General features: G+C 66.9%; 1 protein-coding gene across 2 annotated transcripts in view; it reads right to left on the bottom strand.

Moving 5' to 3' along the window:
- MAP3K12 (mitogen-activated protein kinase kinase kinase 12) overlaps nt 1-23,988 on the bottom strand; it is a 53,307-nt gene that overhangs the window by 3,044 nt on the left and 26,275 nt on the right. Inside the window, exons 1-9 of one of the 2 annotated variants that reach the window (XM_075901615.2) lie at nt 14,963-15,072; nt 8,305-8,795; nt 4,370-4,553; nt 3,897-4,088; nt 3,339-3,497; nt 2,847-3,005; nt 1,768-1,876; nt 1,160-1,269; nt 859-975 (exon numbers count right to left, since the gene is read on the bottom strand). In XM_075901615.2, the coding sequence (XP_075757730.2) occupies nt 859-975; nt 1,160-1,269; nt 1,768-1,876; nt 2,847-3,005; nt 3,339-3,497; nt 3,897-4,088; nt 4,370-4,553; nt 8,305-8,743 (1,469 nt within the window). In that variant the 5' untranslated portion in view covers nt 8,744-8,795; nt 14,963-15,072. Of the gene's footprint in view, nt 1-858; nt 976-1,159; nt 1,270-1,767; nt 1,877-2,846; nt 3,006-3,338; nt 3,498-3,896; nt 4,089-4,369; nt 4,554-8,304; nt 8,796-14,962; nt 15,073-23,988 lie in introns of those variants that run through there. The other variant, XM_075901616.2, reaches the window with a different exon arrangement.

Genomic DNA, 23,988 nt, shown 5'->3' with positions numbered 1-23,988 from the left:
TGCCGGAGAGAGACTCAGCCCCGGCCCGGCGCTGCCCCCTCCCCGCGAGACTGCCCCCCCGTGATACTCAGCCCCCCCCCGTGATACTCAGCCCCCCCCCCGTGAGACTCAGCCCCGGCCCCGCCCCCCCCCGCGAGACTGCCCCCCCGTGATACTCAGCCCCCCCCCGTGATACTCAGCCCCCCCCCGTGAGACTCAGCCCCCCCCGCGAGACTCAGCCCCGGCCTGGCGCTGCCCCCCCCGCGAGACAGCCCCCCCCGTGAGACTCAGCCCCCCCCGTGAGACTCAGCCCCGGCCTGGCGCTGCCCCCCCCCCGCGAGACAGCCCCCCCCGTGAGACTCAGCCCCCCCGCGAGACTCAGCCCCGGCCTGGCGCTGCCCCCCCCCGCGAGACAGCCCCCCCCCCTCAGCCCCCCCCCGTGAGACTCAGCCCCCCCGCTGCCCCCCCCATGACTCAGCCCCCCCCGCGAGACTCAGCCCCGGCCCGGCGCTGCCCCCCCCTGCGAGACAGCCCCCCCGTGATACTCAGCCCCCCCCGTGAGACTCAGCCCCGGCCTGGCGCTGCCCCCCCCGCGAGACAGCCCCCCCCAGCCCCCCCCCCCCGTGATACTCAGCCCCCCCCGCGAGACTCAGCCCCCCCCGTGAGACTCAGCCCCCCCGCGAGACTCAGCCCCGGCCTGGCGCTGCCCCCCCCGCGAGACAGCCCCCCCGTGATACTCAGCCCCCCCTCGTGAGACTCAGCCCCGGCCCCAGAACTGCCCCGTCAGCGGGAGGGCAGGATGCAGCGGGGGGGGTGGGGGCAGGAGGCGGGGGGTAGCGGGGGGGCAGGAGGCGGGGCGGTAGCGGGGGGGGCCCTCACCGGAGCAGCTCCTTCTCCTTGAGCTCCAGCTGCAGCAGCAGGGCGCTGAGCTCCATGTACAGGTTGTTGGCTCGCTCCAGCTTGCGCTCGTAGTGCTCCCGGATGTCCAGCGCGTGCCTGGGGGGCAGTGCAGCTGTCAATCACCCGGACGGAGGCGGGACCAAAGGGCCCCCCATCAGACTGGGGCGTCACCCCCCAGGGGCCCCTGCCCTGTGCCTGCCCCATCCCAGGAATGTCACCCCAGGCCGACCGCCCCCCCGCCCAGCCCCACCCCACATGGCCCCCCCGCTCGCCCCCCGACCTCAGCTCCTCCCGGCGCCGGCTGATCAGCTCCTCCTCCAGCCGGTGCAGGCAGGTCCCCTCCGACTTGATCTTCTCAAAGTGCAGCTTCACCTCCTCCCGCCACTCGGCCTGCGGGGACACGGCCCGTCAGCCCCGCCAGGGCTGTGAGCGCACGGGGGGCAAAGGGGATCGGGGCAGGGGGGGGATAGTGCAGCTGGATGTGAGAGGGCGCGCGGAAAGCAGGACGGAGCGGAGGGGGGAGGGGGGGCCGGGGGAGGGAGCGGCGGGAGGCTGGGCAGGGTCTGGGGGGAAGCAGCGGGGGGGGGGGGACAGCAGGGGGCAGGGCCGGGGGCCGGGAGGGGCAGCAGTGGGGCCGGCCAGGGCAGCAGGGGGGCCGGGAGGGGCCGGGGGGGCAGTAGGGGGTGGGGCCAGGGGCCGGGAGGGGCAGCAGTGGGGCCAGGCAGGGCAGCAGTGGGGCCGGGAGGGGCCGGGGGGGCAGTAGGGGGTGGGGCCAGGGGCCGGGAGGGGCCGGGGGGCAGTAGGGGGTGGGGCCAGGGGCCAGGACGGGCAGCAGTGGGGCCGGGAGGGGCCGGGGGGCAGAGGGGTGGGGCCAGGGGCCGAGCCCACCTGGGATTTGAAGTAGGTCTCCTGGGGCGTGGAGAGCACGTCGGCCGAGGCGATGTCGAGGTGCAGCAGGATCTGGCGGAAGGACGGCCGGTTGCGGGGTTTGCTGTTCCTGGGGGCGCAGAGGCAGGTTGGGGGCCCGGGTCACACATGGGCCCCAGCCCACGGCCTGACTCACGCGGGGCCCCAGGGTGCCTGGCTCGCGGGGGAGGGGCTGGGACCCGGCCCACCCCTGACATGAGGGGGGCCCTGAACCGCTTCACGTTGGGCAGACTCTGCCCCTTGCCCATGTGGCAACGGGAGGGCTGGGGGGCACTCACCAGCGGGGGGGGCCAGGGGACCGGGGGGCACTCACCAGCGGGGGGGGCCGGGGGCACTCACCAGCGGGGGGGGGGGCACTCACCAGCGGGGGGGCCGGGGGACTGGGGGGCACTCACCAGCGGGGGTCCGGGGGGGCACTCACCAGCGGGGGGGGCCGGGGGACTGGGGGGCACTCACCAGCGGGGGTCCGGGGGGGCACTCACCAGCGGGGGGGGCCAGGGGGCACTCACCGGCGGGGGGGGCCGGGGGGGCACTCACCAGCGGGGGGGGCCAGGGGACTGGGGGGCACTCACCAGCGGGGGGGCCAGGGGGCACTCACCAGCGGGGGGGGCCAGGGGACTGGGGGGCACTCACCAGCGGGGGTCCGGGGGGGCACTCACCGGCGGGGGGGGGCCGGGGGCACTCACCGGCGGGGGGGGCCGGGGGACTGGGGGGCACTCACCAGCGGGGGTCCGGGGGGGCACTCACCGGCGGGGGGGGCCAGGGGGCACTCACCGGCGGGGGGGGCCGGGGGGGGCGGGGGGCACTCACCAGCGGGGGTCCGGGGGGGCACTCACCAGCGGGGGGGGCCGGGGGGGCGGGGGGCACTCACCAGCGGGGGTCGGGGGGCACTCACCAGCGGGGGTCCGGGGGGGCCGGGGGGCACTCACCAGCGGGGGTCCGGGGGGGCACTCACCAGCAGGGGGGTCGGGGGGCACTCACCAGCGGGGGGGGCCCGGGGGACTGGGGGGCAGGGTCCGGGGGGGGCCGGGGGCACTCACCAGCACTGGCGCAGCAGGACCTTGAAGCCGTCAGGGCAGCCGGAGGGCACGGGCAGGTGCAGGCTGTTGCTGCCCACGCCCCAGATGATGGCTGACGAGTCCACGTCCTTGTAGGGGATCTCGCCCGTCAGCAGCTCCCACAGCACCACCCCGAAGGACCTGGGGGTCGTGTCAGAGTGGGTGGGGGGCCCTCTGGTGGGGGGCCATCTGTGACCCCCAGAATCAGCCCCTCCTCCCCCAGCCTGCCCCCCAGGCACCTGCTGATGGGGCAGGGAAGCAGCTGGGCTCAGCAGGGTGCCAGGCCAGGGGAGACGCTCTGCTGCCCCCAGCCCCAGACATGCCTGCCCCCCAGCGACTCCTCACACCCCAGATCCAGGCCCTGGCTTAGAGCTCAAGGGGCTGCAGGGCAGAGGCTGGGGGAGGGAAACTGAGGCATGGTAACCTTAGTGCAGCTCCCTCTACTGACCCATCCCCCCCCGCCCCGGCGCTCACCAGATGTCGACCTTCTCGGAGACGGGCTCGTTGCGAATGACCTCGGGGGCCATCCAGGCCACGGTGCCGGCGAAGGACATCTTAGTGCTCTTGTCGCTCAGCTCCTTGGAGGTGCCGAAGTCCGAGATCTTCACCACGTCGTCGTAGGTGATCAGCATGCTGGGGGGAGGGGAGGGGCATGGTGGGGGGCAGCTCCCAGGCTGTGGGGGTCTGGGGCCCTTGGGGGTGCGGGGTGGGGTGGGGGGTCCCCTCCAGCAGGGCTGGGAAAGACTCGGAGAGAGATAGATCAGGCTGCATCTCGTGTGCCCATCAGCGGGGGGAGGGGGGCAGAGGCTGGGGGGGGCAGGGCATTACAGCACGAGCTGGGGACTCTGCGTTGCCATGGGGTGCCCCCCTCCTCTGCGGGGCACAGACCAATCCTTGCCCCCTGCCCTGCAGGCCCCAGCCCCTCCCCCTCCCCTGCCGGCCCCAGGCCCATCCCCTCCCCCTCCCCTGCCGGCCCCAGCCCCAGCCCCAGCCCCTGCCGGCCCCAGCCCCAGCCCCATCCCCTGCGCTTACTTGGGCGACTTGAGGTCGCGGTGGATGATCTTGTGCAGGTGCAGGTAGTTCATGCCGCCAGCGATGCCCATGGACCAGTCGACCAGCAGGGAGGGGGTGACTTTGCGCCCGGCCCGCAGCACCTCGTAGAGCTGGCCCTGGGCGCAGAACTCCATGATGATGCAGTAGCAGGGCGCCTGGGTGCACACGCCCCTGCGGGGAGGAGCGAGGCTGGGTCAGACCCCCGCCCCGCAAGGGGCCTCCTCCCGGCCAGGAACAGGGCACCAGCTGGGCAGGGGTGGGCGGGGCCAGAGGACACTCCAGGGGAACAGCCAGGCTTTGGGGGAGCCTGTGCCCCTCACCCGAGCTGGCTTTGGCTGAGTGCCCTGCCGGTCGCCAGGCACCGCTTCGCCCCCGGCACAGGGGTGCACATGGGGGTGGGCACTGCCTGGCCCCCGGCCTCCCATGGGCACGCGGCCGGGCCCCGCACTCACTTGAAGGTGATGATGTTGGGGTGTTTGAGCCGGCGCAGGTGCTTGATGTCGGTCTCCTTGAAATCTCGCACCTTCTTCACCGCCACCTCCTCGCCGCGGAAGCGCCCCAGGAAGACGGCGCCCTGCGCCCCGCTGCCCACCCACTGCAGGTCCAGGATCTCCTCGAACGGCACCTCCCACGTGTCTGCGGGACAGGGCAGGGCTGGGACCCACAGCTGGCACCACCCACCCCGGGCACAGAGGCTGCTGGCTGCCTGGCCCGAGGAGCTGCCCATCATGTGCCAGGAGCATGCTCCCCGTTAACTCACGTGTGGGCACGTGCACACAACTGCACACGCCCTGACACACAGGCCCACGCACACGGAAACCATCACAACCCTGGCACCCAAACCCGGCCACCCTGCCGCTTCCTGAAAGGCACCTTGGGGACCGGGCCAGGGACCCCGCCGGGCGCTGCCCATCGACATACGCTGGGGACAGGGACAGGGCCAGGGACCCCGCCGGGCGCTGCCCATCGACACACGCTGGGGACAGGGACAGGGACAGGGACCCCGCCGGGCGCTGCCCATCGACACACGCTGGGGACAGGGCCAGGGACCCCGCCGGGCGCTGCCCATCGACACACGCTGGGGACAGGGCCAGGGACCCCGCCGGGCGCTGCCCATCGACACACGCTGGGGACAGGGCCAGGGACCCCGCCGGGCGCTGCCCATCGACACACGCTGGGGACAGGGACAGGGACAGGGACCACGCCGGGCGCTGCCCATCGACACAGGCTGGGGACAGGGCCAGGGACCCCGCCGGGCGTTGCCCATCGACACACGCTGGGGACAGGGACAGGGACAGGGACCCCGCCGGGCGCTGCCCATCGACACACGCTGGGGACAGGGACAGGGCCAGGGACCCCGCCGGGCGCTGCCCATCGACACACGCTGGGGACAGGGACAGGGACCCCGCCGGGTGCTGCCCATCGACACACGCTGGGGACAGGGCCAGGGACCCCGCCGGGCGCTGCCCATCGACACACGCTGGGGACAGGGCCAGGGACCCCGCCGGGCGCTGCCCATCGACACACGCTGGGGACAGGGACAGGGACCCCGCCGGGCGCTGCCCATCGACACACGCTGGGGACAGGGACAGGGACCCCGCCGGGCGCTGCCCATCGACACACGCTGGGGACAGGGACAGGGACCCCGCCGGGCGCTGCCCATCGACACACGCTGGGGACAGGGCCAGGGACCACGCCGGGCGCTGCCCATCGACACACGCTGGGGACAGGGCCAGGGACCCCGCCGGGCGCTGCCCATCGACACACGCTGGGGACAGGGCCAGGGACCCCGCCGGGCGCTGCCCATCGACACACGCTGGGGACAGGGACAGGGACCCCGCCGGGCGCTGCCCATCGACACACGCTGGGGACCGGGACAGGGACCCCGCCGGGCGCTGCCCATCGACACACGCTGGGGACAGGGCCAGGGACCCCGCCGGGCGCTGCCCATCGACACACGCTGGGGACAGGGACAGGGACCCCGCCGGGCGCTGCCCATTGACACACGCTGGGGACAGGGACAGGGACAGGGACCCCGCCGGGCGCTGCCCATCGACACACGCTGGGGACAGGGACAGGGCCAGGGACCCCGCCGGGCGCTGCCCATCGACACACGCTGGGGACAGGGACAGGGCCAGGGACCCCGCCGGGCGCTGCCCATCGACACACGCTGGGGACCGGGCCAGGGACCCCGCCGGGCGCTGCCCATCGACACACGCTGGGGACAGGGCCAGGGACCCCGCCGGGCGCTGCCCATCGACACACGCTGGGGACAGGGCCAGGGACCCCGCCGGGCGCTGCCCATCGACACACGCTGGGGACAGGGCCAGGGACCCCGCCGGGCGCTGCCCATCGACACACGCTGGGGACCGGGCCAGGGACCCCGCCGGGCGCTGCCCATCGACACACGCTGGGGACCGGGCCAGGGACCCCGCCGGGCGCTGCCCATCGACACACGCTGGGGACAGGGCCAGGGACCCCGCCGGGCGCTGCCCATCGACACACGCTGGGGACCGGGCCAGGGACCCCGCCGGGCGCTGCCCATCGACACACGCTGGGGACAGGGACAGGGACCCCGCCGGGCGCTGCCCATCGACACACGCTGGGGACAGGGACAGGGACCCCGCCGGGCGCTGCCCATCGACACACGCTGGGGACAGGGACAGGGACCCCGCCGGGCGCTGCCCATCGACACACGCTGGGGACAGGGACAGGGACCCCGCCGGGCGCTGCCCATCGACACACGCTGGGGACAGGGCCAGGGACCCCGCCGGGCGCTGCCCATCGACACACGCTGGGGACAGGGCCAGGGACCCCGCCGGGCGCTGCCCATCGACACACGCTGGGGACAGGGCCAGGGACCCCGCCGGGCGCTGCCCATCGACACACGCTGGGGACAGGGACAGGGACCCCGCCGGGCGCTGCCCATCGACACACGCTGGGGACAGGGCCAGGGACCCCGCCGGGCGCTGCCCATCGACACACGCTGGGGACAGGGCCAGGGACCCCGCCGGGCGCTGCCCATCGACACACGCTGGGGACAGGGCCAGGGACCCCGCCGGGCGCTGCCCATCGACACACGCTGGGGACAGGGACAGGGACCCCGCCGGGCGCTGCCCATCGACACACGCTGGGGACAGGGCCAGGGACCCCGCCGGGCGCTGCCCATCGACACACGCTGGGGACAGGGCCAGGGACCCCGCCGGGCGCTGCCCATCGACACACGCTGGGGACAGGGCCAGGGACCCCGCCGGGCGCTGCCCATCGACACACGCTGGGGACAGGGCCAGGGACCCCGCCGGGCGCTGCCCATCGACACACGCTGGGGACAGGGACAGGGCCAGGGACCCCGCCGGGCGCTGCCCATCGACACACGCTGGGGACAGGGCCAGGGACCCCGCCGGGCGCTGCCCATCGACACACGCTGGGGACAGGGACAGGGACCCCGCCGGGCGCTGCCCATCGACACACGCTGGGGACAGGGACAGGGCCAGGGACCCCGCCGGGTGCTGCCCATCGACACACGCTGGGGACAGGGCCAGGGACCCCGCCGGGCGCTGCCCATCGACACACGCTGGGGACCGGGCCAGGGACCCCGCCGGGCGCTGCCCATCGACACACGCTGGGGACAGGGCCAGGGACCCCGCCGGGCGCTGCCCATCGACACACGCCGGGGACAGGGACAGGGACCCCGCCGGGCGCTGCCCATCGACACACGCTGGGGACAGGGCCAGGGACCCCGCCGGGCGCTGCCCATCGACACACGCTGGGGACAGGGACAGGGACAGGGACCCCGCCGGGCGCTGCCCATCGACACACGCTGGGGACAGGGCCAGGGACCCCGCCGGGCGCTGCCCATCGACACACGCTGGGGACAGGGCCAGGGACCCCGCCGGGCGCTGCCCATCGACACACGCTGGGGACAGGGCCAGGGACCCCGCCGGGCGCTGCCCATCGACACACGCTGGGGACAGGGCCAGGGACCCCGCCGGGCGCTGCCCATCGACACACGCTGGGGACCGGGCCAGGGACCCCGCCGGGCGCTGCCCATCGACACACGCTGGGGACAGGGCCAGGGACCCTGCCGGGCGCTGCCCATCGACACACGCTGGGGACAGGGACAGGGACCCCGCCGGGCGCTGCCCATCGACACACGCTGGGGACCGGGCCAGGGACCCCGCCGGGCGCTGCCCATCGACACACGCTGGGGACAGGGCCAGGGACCCCGCCGGGCGCTGCCCATCGACACACGCTGGGGACCGGGCCAGGGACCCCGCCGGGCGCTGCCCATTGACACACGCTGGGGACAGGGCCAGGGACCACGCCCCGGTTCCTCCAGCCTCTGCCCGGCCCCGGTGCTTCCCCTCCCCCACAGCGGCCGGCGCACCTTCCTGCTGGTGCTTGTGCTCGGTGGAGTAGGCTTTGCCGAGCATGCTCCAGACGGGCTTGAGGCAGCCGAAAAGCCCTTCCAGGAACCCGCTGCCCGTCTGGCAGTGGAGCCGGACCTGGTCGGCATGGTACCGGGCCTGCCACACCTCGGCGCTCCCAGCGCCCGCCCCCCCGGCTCCGGCCCCGGCCTCATGCTGCTGCAGCTGCAGGACGCTGCTGGCGAACTGGTCGCGCGTCTCCTCGCTGGGCGTGGGGCTGTGCCCGCCCCCGTCGACGGGCAGCACGTCCCGCAGCACGCACTGCGTGGGCGTCAGGTCCTTCTCGGGCGTGCAGTCCGAGGCCTCGGGGTCCAGCTTGCGGAGGGAGCTCTCGGCCAGGACGGCGCTGAAGCCGGCGAAGGACGGCGAGGGCGTCCGGGTGTCGTGGAGGCAGGCCATGGCCGGGGCCAGGCATCAGCCGCCCCGGCGCCCCGGGGGTGGCGGGCGAGGGCTGGGGAGGGAAGGAAAATCCTCGTGAGCAGGATCCCGATGGGAATTACGGGCGTAGCCAAGGCCTGAGGGGCGCTGGGCACCAGCTGGGGCCCCGGGAGAGGGCTGCCCGCCCTGGGGGGGGGGCATGGGGCAGAGGGAGCCCCGGAGCTGGTGCCAGGGCTGGCGTGGGCCAGGCCGCTCCGGGTCCCTGCCCTGCCCCAGGCCGGGTTGGGCTCCCCGCTCCCGCTGTGCCGGCCCGAGCGCTGTCCGAGGTGCTGAAACCTCCGCCCGGGCCCGTCGGCTGCTCGCTCGCCGCGACAGGTCCTGCCCCTCAGGGAGACCCAGAGAGAGAGAGAGAGAGAGAGAGAGAGAGAGTGTGTGTGTGTGTGTGTCTGTGTGTGTGTCCCTGTGCATCTCTGTGCATAGCTGTGAGTTTGTGTGTGTAGTCAGTGTAGCTCTGTGGGGCTGTGTGTGTGTGTACATCTCTGCACCTAGCTGTGTGTATGGAGTTGTGTCAGTGTAGCTGTGTGTTGGGGTGTGTGCGCACATAGCTGTGTTTGTGAGTTGTGTGTGTGTGTACATAGCTGTGTGTGGAGTTGTGGGTCAGTGTGGCTGTGTGTGGGGGGAGTTGAGGGTCAGTGTGGCTGTGTGTGTGTGGAGTTGTGGGTCAGTGTGGCTGTGTGGAGTTGAGGGTCAGTGTGGCTGTGTGTGTGTGGAGTTGTGGGTCAGTGTGGCTGTGTGGAGTTGAGGGTCAGTGTGGCTGTGTGTGGGGGGAGTTGTGGGTCAGTGTGGCTGTGTGGAGTTGAGGGTCAGTGTGGCTGTGTGTGTGTGGAGTTGTGGGTCAGTGTGGCTGTGTGGAGTTGAGGGTCAGTGTGGCTGTGTGTGTGGGGAGTTGAGGGTCAGTGTGGCTGTGTGGAGTTGTGGGTCAGTGTGGCTGTGTGTGTGGGGAGTTGAGGGTCAGTGTGGCTGTGTGGAGTTGAGGGTCAGTGTGGCTGTGTGTGTGTGGAGTTGTGGGTCAGTGTGGCTGTGTGGAGTTGAGGGTCAGTGTGGCTGTGTGTGTGTGGAGTTGTGGGTCAGTGTGGCTGTGTGGAGTTGAGGGTCAGTGTGGCTGTGTGTGTGGGGAGTTGAGGGTCAGTGTGGCTGTGTGGAGTTGTGGGTCAGTGTGGCTGTGTGTGGGGGGAGTTGAGGGTCAGTGTGGCTGTGTGTGGGGGGAGTTGAGGGTCAGTGTGGCTGTGTGTGTGTGGAGTTGTGGGTCAGTGTGGCTGTGTGGAGTTGAGGGTCAGTGTGGCTGTGTGTGTGGGGAGTTGAGGGTCAGTGTGGCTGTGTGGAGTTGTGGGTCAGTGTGGCTGTGTGTGTGGGGAGTTGTGGGCCAGTGTGGCTGTGTGGAGTTGAGGGTCAGTGTGGCTGTGTGTGTGTGGAGTTGTGGGTCAGTGTGGCTGTGTGTGTGGGGAGTTGAGGGTCAGTGTGGCTGTGTGGAGTTGTGGGTCAGTGTGGCTGTGTGTGTGTGGAGTTGTGGGTCAGTGTGGCTGTGTGTGAGTGTGTGTGCGCCCAAGGTTGCAGTGTGTGTTGGCAGTGCTGTGCCAGGCTCTCTCCTGCACGGTGCCAGAGCCCAGCTCACTTAGCATGCAGTGCAGCAGGCTGCCCGGGAAGTCAGGCAGCCGTGCGGGAACCAGGAGCCGGCCCCTGGCTCTTGCCACCCTACTGCCTGCGCCTTTCCCTGGGAAGCAGGGAAGCCCTCCCCGCTGGCCAGCATCGCCATGGCAAGACCGACCCCCCCTCCAGCCCAGCCACTGCCCAGAATAGGGCACTGCAACCCCCCCCCCCCACAGGGCCAGCGTCCCCGGGGGCTGAGTGCCACCCAGGGGTGACTCCTGCTCTACACCCTGCGAGCAATTTCAGGGGCCTTGTGTTTGAGACACTCCACTGGGAGACGGGGCTGGACACAGAGGCTAGGGGAGTTAGGTACCAAATGCCAGTGAATGTCAATGTCACCTGTGCACTGAAATCCCTTTGGTTGGATAGAGCATGAGGTAGAGCCATTGGAAGGGGGGAGGGATAGATAAATAGCTAGATAAGATGGGATGAATAGGGATAGACAGACAGACATGGGGATGGATGGACGGACGGACTTGGGGATGGATGGACGGACGGACACGGGGATGGAGTCTTTCTTTACACCTCAAGACAAAAGCATTTTGCAAGCACTGGTCCTGGCCCAGACGGGCCCCACTCGTTCGGGGAGGGCAGGGGATGCAGGAGCCAATGGGTGGCCGTAAGGCCGGGCGCAAGGGGATTGTCTTTTGGCAAATGCTACAGGCCTGAAGCCAGGAGCTTCTCTCCTGCACGGAGTTAGTTCTCTGCTCCGGGGCAAGTTCCTACCTCCAGTGGCCTGCTGGAGGACGGGGCAGAGTCTGGGGTTTAAAGCTCCTCGGGTCAGACCCTGCTTGCCGAAGGGGAGACCAAGCAGCTGTTAGACCCAGAATCAGGTGATTAGGGTCTAAAAATAGACAGATCAGAGGATGAGTAACAGGGGTGAAACCAGGGCAGGGCAGAGGCAAACACAAGGGGATCCTGCCCCATTTGTGCCCCCCTCTGGGCCCGGCGGGGGCCCCTCCTGTCTGTGTCACCGGCCACGACTCTACTGTGGATGCGCGAGCCAGGGCGGGAGCTGGCTCGTGTGGCCAGTGCTCCCATAGGGCTGACTGCGGGGGCAGGGGGACACTGGCCCACGGGGCTGACTGCGGGGGCAGGGGGACACTGGCCCACGGGGCTGACTGCGGGGGCGGGGGGACACTGGCCCACGGGGCTGACTGCGGGGGCGGGGGGACACTGGCCCACGGGGCTGACTGCGGGGGCGGGGGGACACTGGCCCATAGGGCTGACTGCGGGGGCGGGGGGACACTGGCCCATGGGGCTGACTGCGGGGGCGGGGGGACACTGGCCCATAGGGCTGACTGCGGGGGCGGGGGGACACTGGCCCATAGGGCTGACTGCGGGGGCGGGGGGACACTGGCCCATGGGGCTGACTGCGGGGGCGGGGGGACACTGGCCCATAGGGCTGACTGCGGGGGTGGGGGGACTCGCAGCTACTTTCCTGACTACAACTGCCCACGGAGGTCGATCCCGCGCAGCCCGGCTCCGGGCACTGTGCCCGCGACTCCCTTTACACATCGGGTGAGCCAATGGCTGCCGGCTAGGCTTGTGATTGGCCAGCAAGCCATTTGTATGCAAATGAAGCTAGGCCTTGGGCCACTGGGGTGAGGCTCCATGTGGGTCTGTCTCTCCCTGCGGCTGCTGTCTGGCATGAGAGGCAGCACGTGGGGGGGGGGCACAGAAACACACTGTGATCTGGGTCACAACCGGGGGCTGTCCGGGAAGCTGGAGACCGACAGACCCTCCCCCCTTCTCCCAAGCCAACAAGGCCCCTCACTACAGAGCTTGGCTTAGCTTCCCCCAGCTGGCCAATCTCACTCCCCACAACCATAGGGACAGGGGGCGTGTCCTCCTTTGTGAACACCCCCCGTCCTTCGCCACCCCGTACTCCGAGGGACAGAGCTCCTCTGGCTCCCCGGGGTGCTCCCAGCCTGCAAACCCCCACCGGGGGCAAGGGACGGAGCATACGGGGTGCTGGGGAGGGTAGACAGACAGTGTGGAGATGGATGGATGGATACATTGGACGGGGACAGACAGCCAACCAACCTTTTCTTCATCCCCCCTCACTGACCCCTCTACTGCCCTTTGGCTGGGCTGTCCACAGGACGCTAGTTTGCTCTGTCTCCTGCACTCCCCAAACAGCCCCTTTTCTTCATCCCCCCTCACTGACCCCTCTACCGCACTTTGGCTGGGCTGTCCACAGGACGCTAGTTTGCTCTGTCTCCTGCACCCCCCAAACAGCCCCCATCCCCCCCTTTCTGTGACTCTACCCATCCGGCTTGCTCACCTCTATTTAGTAAGCGGGTGTCCCATGTGGCTCGCAATGGGCCCATCCCCCATTGCACCCCACTGCAGCACCCTCTCACTACCCCGCCCCACATGTGGTGCCCGCGCCGTGCAGGAGTGACAGCGAGCGGGGGACCCAGCCATGCCAGCGGGGAGCAGAGCCACCCCCTTGGGGGTCAGTAGGAACCGGGCTCAGCCATGCACAGGAACCAACCCAGCATGACACGCACAGCCTGGGCGCCTGGCTGACATGCAGGGGGAGGGGGGCAGTGGCCTGGGGGCTCTGCTGAGGATGGGGGGGAAGGAGGAGAGAGGGGTATGGAGCAATCCAAGCCCAGGGTCAGTTTGTCTGTCTGCACCCGTTTGAGAGGAGATTCAGTGCGGGGATCGTACCCCATCTGCACCCCATCTGTGCCCCTCGTCCTACAGCCTCACCCTCCTACAGCCTTACCCCAGTGCCAGGCCTCTGGTATCCCTCTGGTAACCCTCACCCCCGGAGTCTTCCTTACACTGCAAGACCTCAGCCTAGGAGCCAGAGCCCTTCTTACTCCTCACCCTAATCCCCTGCACCCCCTCACCCAGTGCCAGACCCTCCAGGACTTCCCATCACAATACCCTGAACCCCCATGCCCCTTACCCCCATGCCTGACTCCTGCACCCCTCACCCAGCACCAGACCCTTCCAGCACCCCTGGCAATCTCCCCCCCAGTGCCACAACATGCCTGCACCCCGATACTCAGACCCCTTCCCCTCCGCCCAACCCCCTGCGCTCTGTCCCCCAGTGCCAGACCCCATCATAGCCTCCGCCAACCCCAGACCCCTTCCCAGGCCCCTCACCCTAGTGCCCAAACTCCTGCCTGCCCCCCAGTGCAGCCCCTTTTCCAGCGGGCTACTGGAGGGGTGCCCTTTGCCAGGCAGCTGGTGCCCTCTCAGCACTGCACACGGGGGGATGCCCTGTGCCCAGCACACACCAGCCATCCTGGGGCTCCTGCCTCTCCTGGGGGCAGCCCTCAGCATCATCCCTCCCCAGCCCCAGCCAGGGTCCAACCACCCGCCCCACTCACCTGTCACCAGCCATGGGGGGACCAGACCCTCCCTTCCCACCGCCCGGCCCCTCACTTCAGCCTGGTTGATTTCCCTCTCATTGGGTCCCCAGCGCGGTGCCTTCTCTGGGGGCTACCCCACAGCACGGTGCCTCTCACCAAACCCGCCTCTCCTGGGCTACCCAGCCCGGCCTGCCAGGGCCACTACCCACAGCTGCCTAATCCAGCTAGCTAGCCCCAAGCCTGCTTATCCATTGATCCTCACACCCCCTCGGTCTATCCATCCCCATACACCCCCTCTATCTATCCATCCATCCCCATATACCGCCTCTGTCTATCCATCCATCCCCATACACCGCCTCTGTCTATCCATCCATCCCCATACACCCCCTCTGTCTATCCCTCCATCCATCCATCCCCATACACCCCCTCTAGCCAGCCATCCCCATACACCGCCTCTGTCTATCCATCCATCCCCATACACCGCCTCTGTCTATCCATCCATCCATCCCCATACACCCCCTCTAGCCATCCATCCCCATACACTGCCTCTATCTATCCATCCATCCCCATACACTGCCTCTGTCTATCCCTCCATCCATCCATCCCCATACACCCCCTCTGTCTATCCCTCCATCCATCCATCCATCCCCATACACCCCCTCTGTCTATCCATCCATCCATCCCCATACACCCCCTCTAGCCATCCATCCCCATACACCCCCTCTGTCTATCCCTCCATCCATCCCCATACACCCCTGTCTATCCATACAGTCCCCCCCACATCCTCTATCTATCTATCCATCCATTCATCCCCAAGCCTGCTTATCCATCCCCATACATCTATCGACCTACCTATCCATCCTCAGACACCTCCTCCATCCCCAAACCTGCTTATCTATATATCCACCCCCAGATACTGTATCCATCCGTGCATCCATCCCGAAGCCTGTTTATCCGTTGATTCCCCACCCCCCCCATCTGTCTGTCCCCAGATCCCCCTCTACCTGTTTGTCTGTCCCCCGCCCCTCCCCCACCTATCTGTCTGTCGGTCTGTGCCCAGCTCCCCCTCTATCTACCTAACCCCAGGCCAGTTTCTCTAGCCGGGCGGCCGCCCCCACGCGGAGCTGCCGCTCCCTTCACAACTCTCTGTCTACCTGTGCCCCGGCCCGTCGGCCCCCCCCGGCCCGGCAGAGCCACCCACCTGGGTCCGTCCGCCCGTCTGTCCGTCCGCGCTCTCCGGGCGCCCCTTTCTCTCCCGCCTCCATGTGCTGCTCCCCCCCCCCCCCGGATTCTGCGCCGGGCCCGGCGCCGCCCCCACCCCCCTGCCAATGAAGCAGCCTCTTCCCGGCCCCGCCCCCGGGGAGCCAGCCAATGGGCTGCGCCCCTGCCGCAGGTAGCCCCCGTGCTGATGTCATCGCCCGGGAGGCAGGAGCCAAGGTGAGCGGCGCCTGAGCTCATCCCTGGCCGGGGGGGGGGGAGCTCTTCGCTCCGGGCCAGATTAACCCTTTGGGCGCCGCGAGATGGGGACACCAGTCCCCCCCCCCCGCGGGCACCTCCCCAGGGCAGGGCAGCAGCGACTCTGCCCTGCAGCCCCCCCGCAGGGCCCTGCCCCCCATGGCTGTGCCTGGCCACGCAGCAGGGCCCGGGCGTGCGGGGGAAGGGTCCCGTTTGCCCCCCCCGTGCCACGCTGTGCAGGCCCAGGGGCACCAGGCCCAGGGCAGCGGGAACGGAAGGAGTCCAGGGCTCCGTGCCAAGGCATTCAACACCCTGGTGCCCCATAGAGCCAGCGCCCAGACACCCGCCCCCATCACTCTCCCAGTGCCCCGGTGCCCCTTCCAGTGCACACATCACCCCTAGATTCGCCCAGGGGCTCGGGGCTATGTCTCCAGCCACCTGGCCAGGGCCATTACAAGCCCCGCAGGCAGGCCACGGAAGAGTCTGGAAGATCTGTCCCCCTGCCCAAGAGACATTGACCCCCGGAAAGTGGGGAAGGATGGGGGCACCCTGACAGTGGCTGTGGGGTGAGGGCTAACGGGAGGGACCTATGGGCCCGTCTCCTTCTCGTCAGGGTGGCTGTGTTCCTGGCTGCGATGCCGACTTACTGTGTCTCCCAGGACTAGTCATTTCCCCTCCGCGCCTCAGTTCCCCTTTCTACCCTTTGCATTGCAGCCCCATCCAGCTGAGATCCTAGAACCATAGAACTAGGAGGGACCTCGTGAGGCATCGAGTCCAGCCCCCTGCCCTCATGGCAGGACCCAGCACCGTCCTGACCATCCCTGGCGGGTGTCTGTCCAACCTGCTCTTCAATATCTCCAGTGACAGAGATTCCACAACCCCCCAGGCAATTTATTCCAGTGTTTAACCCCCCTGGCAGGCAGGAAGTTTTCCTAATGTCCAACCTCAACCTCCCTGGCTGCTTGTCCCGTGTCCTCAGAGGCCGAGGACAATTTTTCTCCCTCCTTGTAATCCCTTTTTAGATACTTGAAAACTGCTACCATGGGGGGAGATGGGTGCCTTACTGGCCAGAGAAGGCTAGCAGGGAGAACAGAAGCCTAGATAGGAAAAGGGGCTTACCCTCCATCACCCAGAACCCCAGGCCCTGGATCTGCTGGGTGACCGTGGGCAAGTGCCCCGTGCCTCAGTTTCCCCTGACACTCTTTAGATGGCCAGCTGTTTGGAGCAGAGACGCCCTCACTGCATGTGAACGCACAGTCCCTAGCACAGTACAGGCGTGATCGCTGCAGGGGCCTAGAGGTGCTACCGCTGTGTGTGTAATAAAAGCAACCTCAGCAAGCGTTCTGGGTTGATGCCTCGGCACCGCTCAAGCTGCAGCCTGGTGCGGCGCTGGTGGGGGGCAGCGCGAGGCCGTCCTGCAGGGTTTAAGGCAAAGGAGGTAACTGATTTAGTTGGAAATCCCTCCCCAGTGCGGTCGGCGCCTACAGAGGACGTGTCAGGGGAGGGGACGCCGTGAGCATCAGACAGAACCATGGTCTTGGGTCTTGTCCCTGCTGCTGAGTGATGTTGAGGGAGTCAAGTCCTAGCACCGTGCCTCAGTTTCCCCATCTGAGGATCATCACCCTCATCTACATTACAGATGGTTCTGAGGTTTCAAGTACCGTATGAGAGGCAGCACGGCCCAGTGGCGAGAGCACTGGACTGGATCTCAGAGAGTCCTGGATCCTATACCTATTTCACCGTGCCTCAGTTTCCCCCCTCACTCTTTGGGCTGTGAGGTCTATGGGGCTGGGACTGCTCTTCTGTTGGTGTCTGCATGCAGCAACCAGCACAGTAAGGCCTTGGCTACAACCTTTCAGGAGCTACCATAATGCCAGGGGGAGGGGTGAAAAAGCTGAAGGCTTCGATGCTAATGAAATTCCACAGGAGGTGGGTGCTTGGCTCCCTTGGGAAATCCCCCCAAGTTGTAGCAGTGCTGCCCCCCCCCCGTCCCACCCATCTCCAGCTGTTTCCAGTGCCCCCTGGGCAGCCGCTGGGCGGGGCCAACACCCACAGAAGTGCAGGGCCAGAGGTGTAGTGTGGCACGGTGCCCACCTGGTGCACTTGGAGCTCCAGGGCCCGGAGCAAGGGCACTGAAGGAAACCACGGGAAAGAGAGACGCCTGCGTCAATTCCTTGCAAAGGTGCCCGGTGGGAAAGCAGGAGGGGGGGGCTGATGCCCTTGGGAAAACACCTGCCCCTGGGGCAGAGCAGGATTCTGCAGGGAGGGGGTAGCGGCGGGACTGAAAAGCGAGGTGCTTTCTGCCACCCCTTTCCAGGACAGAGGGTAGCTAGCCACCCCTCCCCCACCCATCTGGCTGTAGCTCGCTGGCTCCAGTACAAGAGCCAGTACAAAGCTATAGAGCGCTCTCTGCCCACCAATGTCCCCTCGAACATTTTCCACCTGTGTGCAGAATAAATGCTGTTCTGTGCACCGATGCATGTGTGAATGTGCACCACCCATCGCAACCGGCTGCTGGCTGTGGGCATGCTGGTAACCAGCTGGGAGGCACCTGAATCTCTCCTGGACAGCTGCCCAAGCGCTCAGCGAACAGGGACCACTGCTGCCCACCCCCACACAGGGCCCCCGTGCTCTGGCTCCAGTGTGTCCCAGCAGACAGAGAACTGGAGGCAGGCTGAGGAGCCTGGTCTCAGCTCTGCGAGTCACGTCTCTCGGAGTCTCTGTTTTCCCCCTTGAGAAATGGGGAGAAGAATCTTGGCGTCCTTCTGGGCCAGGAACCGCCCTCTCGCCGCCCTGTGGGCCACGGCGCCACGCAAGCCCTCCACGCCCGAGGCTTCTCTCAACACGCACAGACACACACGCACACAAACGCAAACACAGCCCCACACATGCACACGCACACCCACGCCCTGACACACACACAAATGCACACACACAAAGACACACGCGAATGCAAAGACGGACACACACGGACACACACACGGACACACTCGCACACGCGCGCACACGCGCAGACGTGGACAGACGGCGAGACACTAGCAAGACTCTGATAACGGAGCTGCCGGGGGGAGGGGGCTGTGGAGGGATTTCAAGGCAGGTCTGGCTCTGGCCGTTGGAAGGGGGGCTCTCCCCGTGAGTGCCTAGCAGCAAACGCCACGTTCCCTCGGAGGGTGGACAAAGCCTTCCTGACAAGGGACTCAGCAACGCTGGTTTCAATTCCCTGCTCTGCCCCAGAATTCCTGTTTCATTGGGGGCAAGTCATGGAACCGTGCTGTGCCTCAGTTTCCCTTTGTCTGCCGCGCTTTATTTCCCACGGCGTGCTCTTTGCGGCAGGACTCGTGCTGCCCAGACCTCGTGGGGGGTGTGCACGCGACACGCCCTGCAACACAAACGCAGCATTGCCACCTCTTCTGGAGGGACGGCGAGGCCCGTGAGACTTGGCGCTTTCCTCCAAGTCCCAGCACTGGAGTGACGCGATGACTGAAGCTACGCGGGTGTGGGGCAAAGGGGGGGGAACTAGGTGACCTCTTGAGGCTCCTTCCAGCCCCACATTTCCACGAGTCCGTGGTGAGCGTCTCTGCTCTCGTGTAGGAGCAGGTTCTGGGTCCTTGTGGAAGCTGGGAATTTCGACTCCAAGCCAAGAAGGCTCAGGCCCCACCCTCCCAATAGGGGGGAGGGATAGCTCAGTGGTTTGAGCATTGACCTGCTAAACCCAGGTTGTGAGTTCAATCCTTGCAGAGGCCATTTGGGGCAAAAATTCCTCAGGGAGGGTACCTGGTCCTGCTGTGAAGGCAGGGGCCTGGACTCAATGACCTGTCAAGGTCCCTTCCAGTCCTAGGAGATAGGCAATCTCCATTCACCTAAATGTCTCATCTTTTAACCTCCCCTGGGCACGGGGCTGGCACTGGGGTTGCCAGGGCAGAGGGAGAACGCCCACTGATCTCCAGAGGCGGGTGATGAGGGGCTGGATCGTTACAGGCCAACGATGGGCGCTGAAGCTGTACAAAGAAAGCTGCTGATGCTACCTGGGCTCCCAACCGCCCTGCTGGGCAGGGGTCAGATGGGCCCCATGCTGCCTGGCTCAGGCGACTTGGCGCCCCAGTTTCTTTCCCGGCTTCCTGTGCGCCCTACGGAACTAGCACTGGCCACCGCTGGAAGCTGGATGCGGCGGCGGCTGCTCTGGACCCACCATCTCTCGCCCTCTTCCCCGCGCCAGCACAGCACCTCGGGGGATGCGTCCGGGAACCCCGGTGGGTCTTTCATCTCCAGGGCCCTTTGGCTCCTGCATCTTTCTCTGCTCTCTCGGGGCAGGGAAGCCAACTCCTCTAGCTCCATGCTCAGGCTCCTCCTTGTGCAGGCCTGCGTTGCCGTGCGAGTTGCACGAGCACACGTTGCACGTGGCGTGGGTTCTACAAGGGCATGTTGCTCCGTGGGTCATGGGCCGACAATGCCACGCGCCTCTTCTGCCCCCTCACCGGTTTTCTCTGAAACGTAACAAATCGCTGGGGCCAAGGGGGCTGCTCTTGTTTCACTGGGAACACCAGCCCCCCCCATCTGATCCAGTCTCTGGGCTGCTCCAGTGGCCAGGACTAGACGTGTCATGGGGTGAAGGAACCTCCTCCGGGCTAGTGATGGAACCTCCGTCTTCAGCGGCCCTCCGCCCAAGCCCTCCGAGACGCTGGTGCGTGCCCTGTAGAATGAGGGTTTATCGTCCTTCTATTACGGGCTGGACCTCTCTGGTCTGGCACTTCCTGGCCCGGCAACATCCGTGGCAGGACTTAGCCAGCTATCCACTCATCATGGGGGTGGCCACGTCTCCCATGGGCCCGTAGTTTGTTTACAGCCCTCAGTCCTGCCTCGCCGGGCGCGTCTACCCTGTGGCGCTAGCTCAAAACAAGCCAGGCACTTGGAGCTCCCCAGACTGCGTCCCGTCTTTCGAGCTCATTGCGAAACAGACCGCCGTCCCGGCAGCCCCCTAGTGCCCGTGGAACCGGGGTTACCGGGACGTCGGAACAACTTGCCCGTTATGCGATTCGAAATAACGGGCGCGCTGTCAAGACGTGGATCCCGGGAGTATCCCGACATAGCGCCGCAGCGTAGATGTACCCTCGTCATCTCAGAGCCCAGGAGCGGAAGTGCCGGTTCGGCACCAGTCGGGCTCCAGGTGTGCCGGATTAGAGAGCTCCAAGCTGTATGTGTTTTGGTCCCCTCTAATGTAACTGCAAACTGCCTGGATCTGCCAGGGCTATTGCCGGCTTTGCAGCCATGCGGCTCGCCCAGAATCTGGCGCCTGGGGTGTTTGTACCACCTGGAGTCCAGGCCTCAGCTGGCTGGGACCCCGCCTCAAGCCTGAACGTGGTGCGCATCCCACGGGGCCAAAAGAGAGTCCAGAGCCTGAGCTGGGGGCTGGGACCAGGGATCGCCTGAGCTCGGGGGCCGTGTTCTGCCGCAGCCTGGGCTTGCTGCAAATCTTCCCTCCAACCTGCTTTCCCCGCACAGGAGAAAGCGTCGACCCAGCGCAATTCTCACAAAAGGCAACTGTCTTCCTTCTGAAAAATCCCGTGTTTGTATTTAGAAAAGGGACCCCCCCACACTCCCGCTGAGCGGTGCCACCGCTGGGTCCTCCCCTCTCACCACCGGCCCCGGCCCCAGCTGGGCGTTCCTCTTCCATGACGCAAAGTCTTCCCTGGCCGGAGGGGAGACCACAGTGCATCATGGGAAATGTAGTCCAACCAGGAGGCGTGGCCGATAAGAGAGAAAGGGGGCAGCTCCCTAAAGGTGCGGTCTGCTCGGCGTCTCCCTGCCGCCCTTACTCCTGCCTGTTGAGAGATCATTCCCTATGGGCTCAGAGGCTGCCCTGAGCAGGGAAGCCCCACCCCAGAGCTGGCTGCATTTCGGCTGTGCCAAACACAGTACCCGGCCGCCAACAGTTAGCAAAGCAAAACACAACCGCCAGGCAATTCGCAGGAGCGGCCTGCGCCTCCCCCCAGAGACACGCCGGCCAAGCAGCCTGCTGCCTCCCCCCCGCACTAACACTGGCAGCCCGCCACAGACGCACGCCCCCCAGTGCACCAGGCCGGGAGCCTGCTGCAAGCCAAACCTTCAAGTTGTCTGGGGACAGCTGGCCCGAGGTGGGGCAGACCCTGACAGTGCGGACGTGGGCCGGACCAGGTCTCCCCAGAAAGATGCAGAATTTTGTTGGGGGGGGGCTTGGGAGGCTGCCGTTTGGATCCGATCCGGATCCGGGTTTGCCTACTGGCTTCCCTTGCTGGGCTGGAACCGGAATCGGGAGCAGGGCGCTGCCCGGCACCACAATCCGCCCCCCTGCTGCTGAGGGGGCAGAGTGTGTCTGGGGGGCGAGGCTTGCTCCCTGGCAACCTGCCTCCCCCAGGGGAGTGCCAGGAAACGCGACGCTCCCCGCCCAACCGGAGCCGGAGGTCAAAGGGCATTTCCGAGAACCCGCCTGGGAGATGACTTCATCCCCTAGCCAAGGGATTTTATTTCCCCAGTGGGGGGGGGGAGGGGGGGGAAGGAGCTACGGGGGAGGGGCAGGAGGGGGCTTTCTTAAGCTACTGGTTAGGGTTTTGTCTCATTCATACACTGAGGCCTGAGTCGCCCCCCCCCCACCCCGCAGGACGAGGGGGGGTTGACGGGCTCTCAGCAGTCCCTCAGTGATGCAACCTTCAGACTCTCGTCTTTCCTCCCAAACCGTTTCCTTAATGAGCCGATTGTGTCATTTCCCCTGTGCTGCCCGGCCCACCCCTCCCCTCCCCGCCGCCCCGGCCCCCTGTCTCGGACACTGCAGGGGGCCATGGAAGGACTTAGCATCAGTAGATCCGGAAAGCTCAGTAATGTGACCTTCCGGCCAGCAGTGCCCTGCCAGGGCTAGCTGGGACCCTGGAGCTGCGAACTTCTACTCAGCAGTGCCCTGCCAGGGCTAGCTGGGACCCTGGAGCCGCGAACTTCTACTCAGCAGTGCCCTGCCAGGGCTAGCTGGGACCCTGGAGCCGCGAACTTCTACTCAGCAGTGCCCTGCCAGGGCTAGCTGGGACCCTGGAGCCGCGAACTTCTACTCAGCAGTGCCCTGCCAGGGCTAGCTGGGACCCTGGAGCCGCGAACTTCTACTCAGCAGTGCCCTGCCAGGGCTAGCTGGGACCCTGGAGCTGCGAACTTCTACTCAGCAGTGCCCTGCCAGGGCTAGCTGGGACCCTGGAGCCGCGAACTTCTACTCAGCAGTGCCCTGCCAGGGCTAGCTGGGACCCTGGAGCTGCGAACTTCTACTCAGCAGTGCCCTGCCAGGGCTAGCTGGGACCCTGGAGCTGCGAACTTCTACTCAGCAGTGCCCTGCCAGGGCTAGCTGGGACCCTGGAGCCGCGAACTTCTACTCAGCAGTGCCCTGCCAGGGCTAGCTGGGACCCTGGAGCCGCGAACTTCTACTCAGCAGTGCCCTGCCAGGGCTAGCTGGGACCCTGGAGCCGCGAACTTCTACTCAGCAGTGCCCTGCCAGGGCTAGCTGGGACCCTGGAGCCGCGAACTTCTACTCAGCAGTGCCCTGCCAGGGCTAGCTGGGACCCTGGAGCCGCGAACTTCTACTCAGCAGTGCCCTGCCAGGGCTAGCTGGGACCCTGGAGCTGCGAACTTCTACTCAGCAGTGCCCTGCCAGGGCTAGCTGGGACCCTGGAGCCGCGAACTTCTACTCAGCAGTGCCCTGCCAGGGCTAGCTGGGACCCTGGAGCTGCGAACTTCTACTCAGCAGTGCCCTGCCAGGGCTAGCTGGGACCCTGGAGCTGCGAACTTCTACTCAGCAGTGCCCTGCCAGGGCTAGCTGGGACCCTGGAGCTGCGAACTTCTACTCAGCAGTGCCCTGCCAGGGCTAGCTGGGACCCTGGAGCTGCGAACTTCAGGCCAACAGTGCCACAAGGGCCCCAGCACCATTCACACTGGGACTGCTTCCTGGCTGCTCTGTCCCATGAAGTAACTGACGCCAACACAAAGTCAGAGCGTGAGCTACGTGGGACGCCCGGCCTGTGAAGCGCAGGGACCAGCCCCAAAGCCCACCAGCAAGGTAAACATCCCTGCCACCTCAAACAAACTCCATTTCCCCCAGGGGTTCCCGGCTGTGCAGCTGAAAACAAACCATAGGGCCTAGTGTTTGATGGGGAGCTCCAAGCGCTGCCCACCCCTCTGCGAGGCAGAGCGGTGGTATGAGTCTCACTGGACAAATGGGGAAACTGAGGCAGGGTGCAGCTAAGTGACTTGCACAAGGTCACAAAGGCAGACTGTGGCAGAACAGGCACTTGAAGCCAGGTCCCCCAGTTGAGCCAGCTATCACAGCCAGTCCCTTAAGTGTCTCTGTCCAGCCACTTGGGCACCCACACAGTCCGCATCGGCCCTGGGAACCGGGCATTGTCCCGTCTGGTGGGACAGTGGTGTTGCCCTGGCTTTCATGAATGCAGCCCCTGGCATTACTCCCTTTTGCCCCCATGTGCACATTAACCCACATGTGCTTGCGCGCGCGCACACACACAGCACGCATCTACACGCATGTACACCCCTGCGCCTCTATAGGTGTGTATACACACACCCACATGCATCTACACATGTGCAACCCTCCCCGCACATCTACACGTGTACACACACAGCCCGTGCATCTACACGCATGTACACCCCTGTGCAACTACACACATGTACACCCCTGTGTATGCACACACGTGTACACCCCCTGTACATCAACATGCGTGTACACACACCCCATGAATCTACAAGTGTGTA

The sequence above is a fragment of the Pelodiscus sinensis genome, chromosome 31 (assembly GCF_052426305.1).
Source record: "Pelodiscus sinensis isolate ZL-2025 chromosome 31, ASM5242630v1, whole genome shotgun sequence".
NCBI lineage: Eukaryota > Metazoa > Chordata > Testudines > Trionychidae > Pelodiscus > Pelodiscus sinensis.
This window is presented reverse-complemented; position numbering and strand designations above follow the sequence as displayed.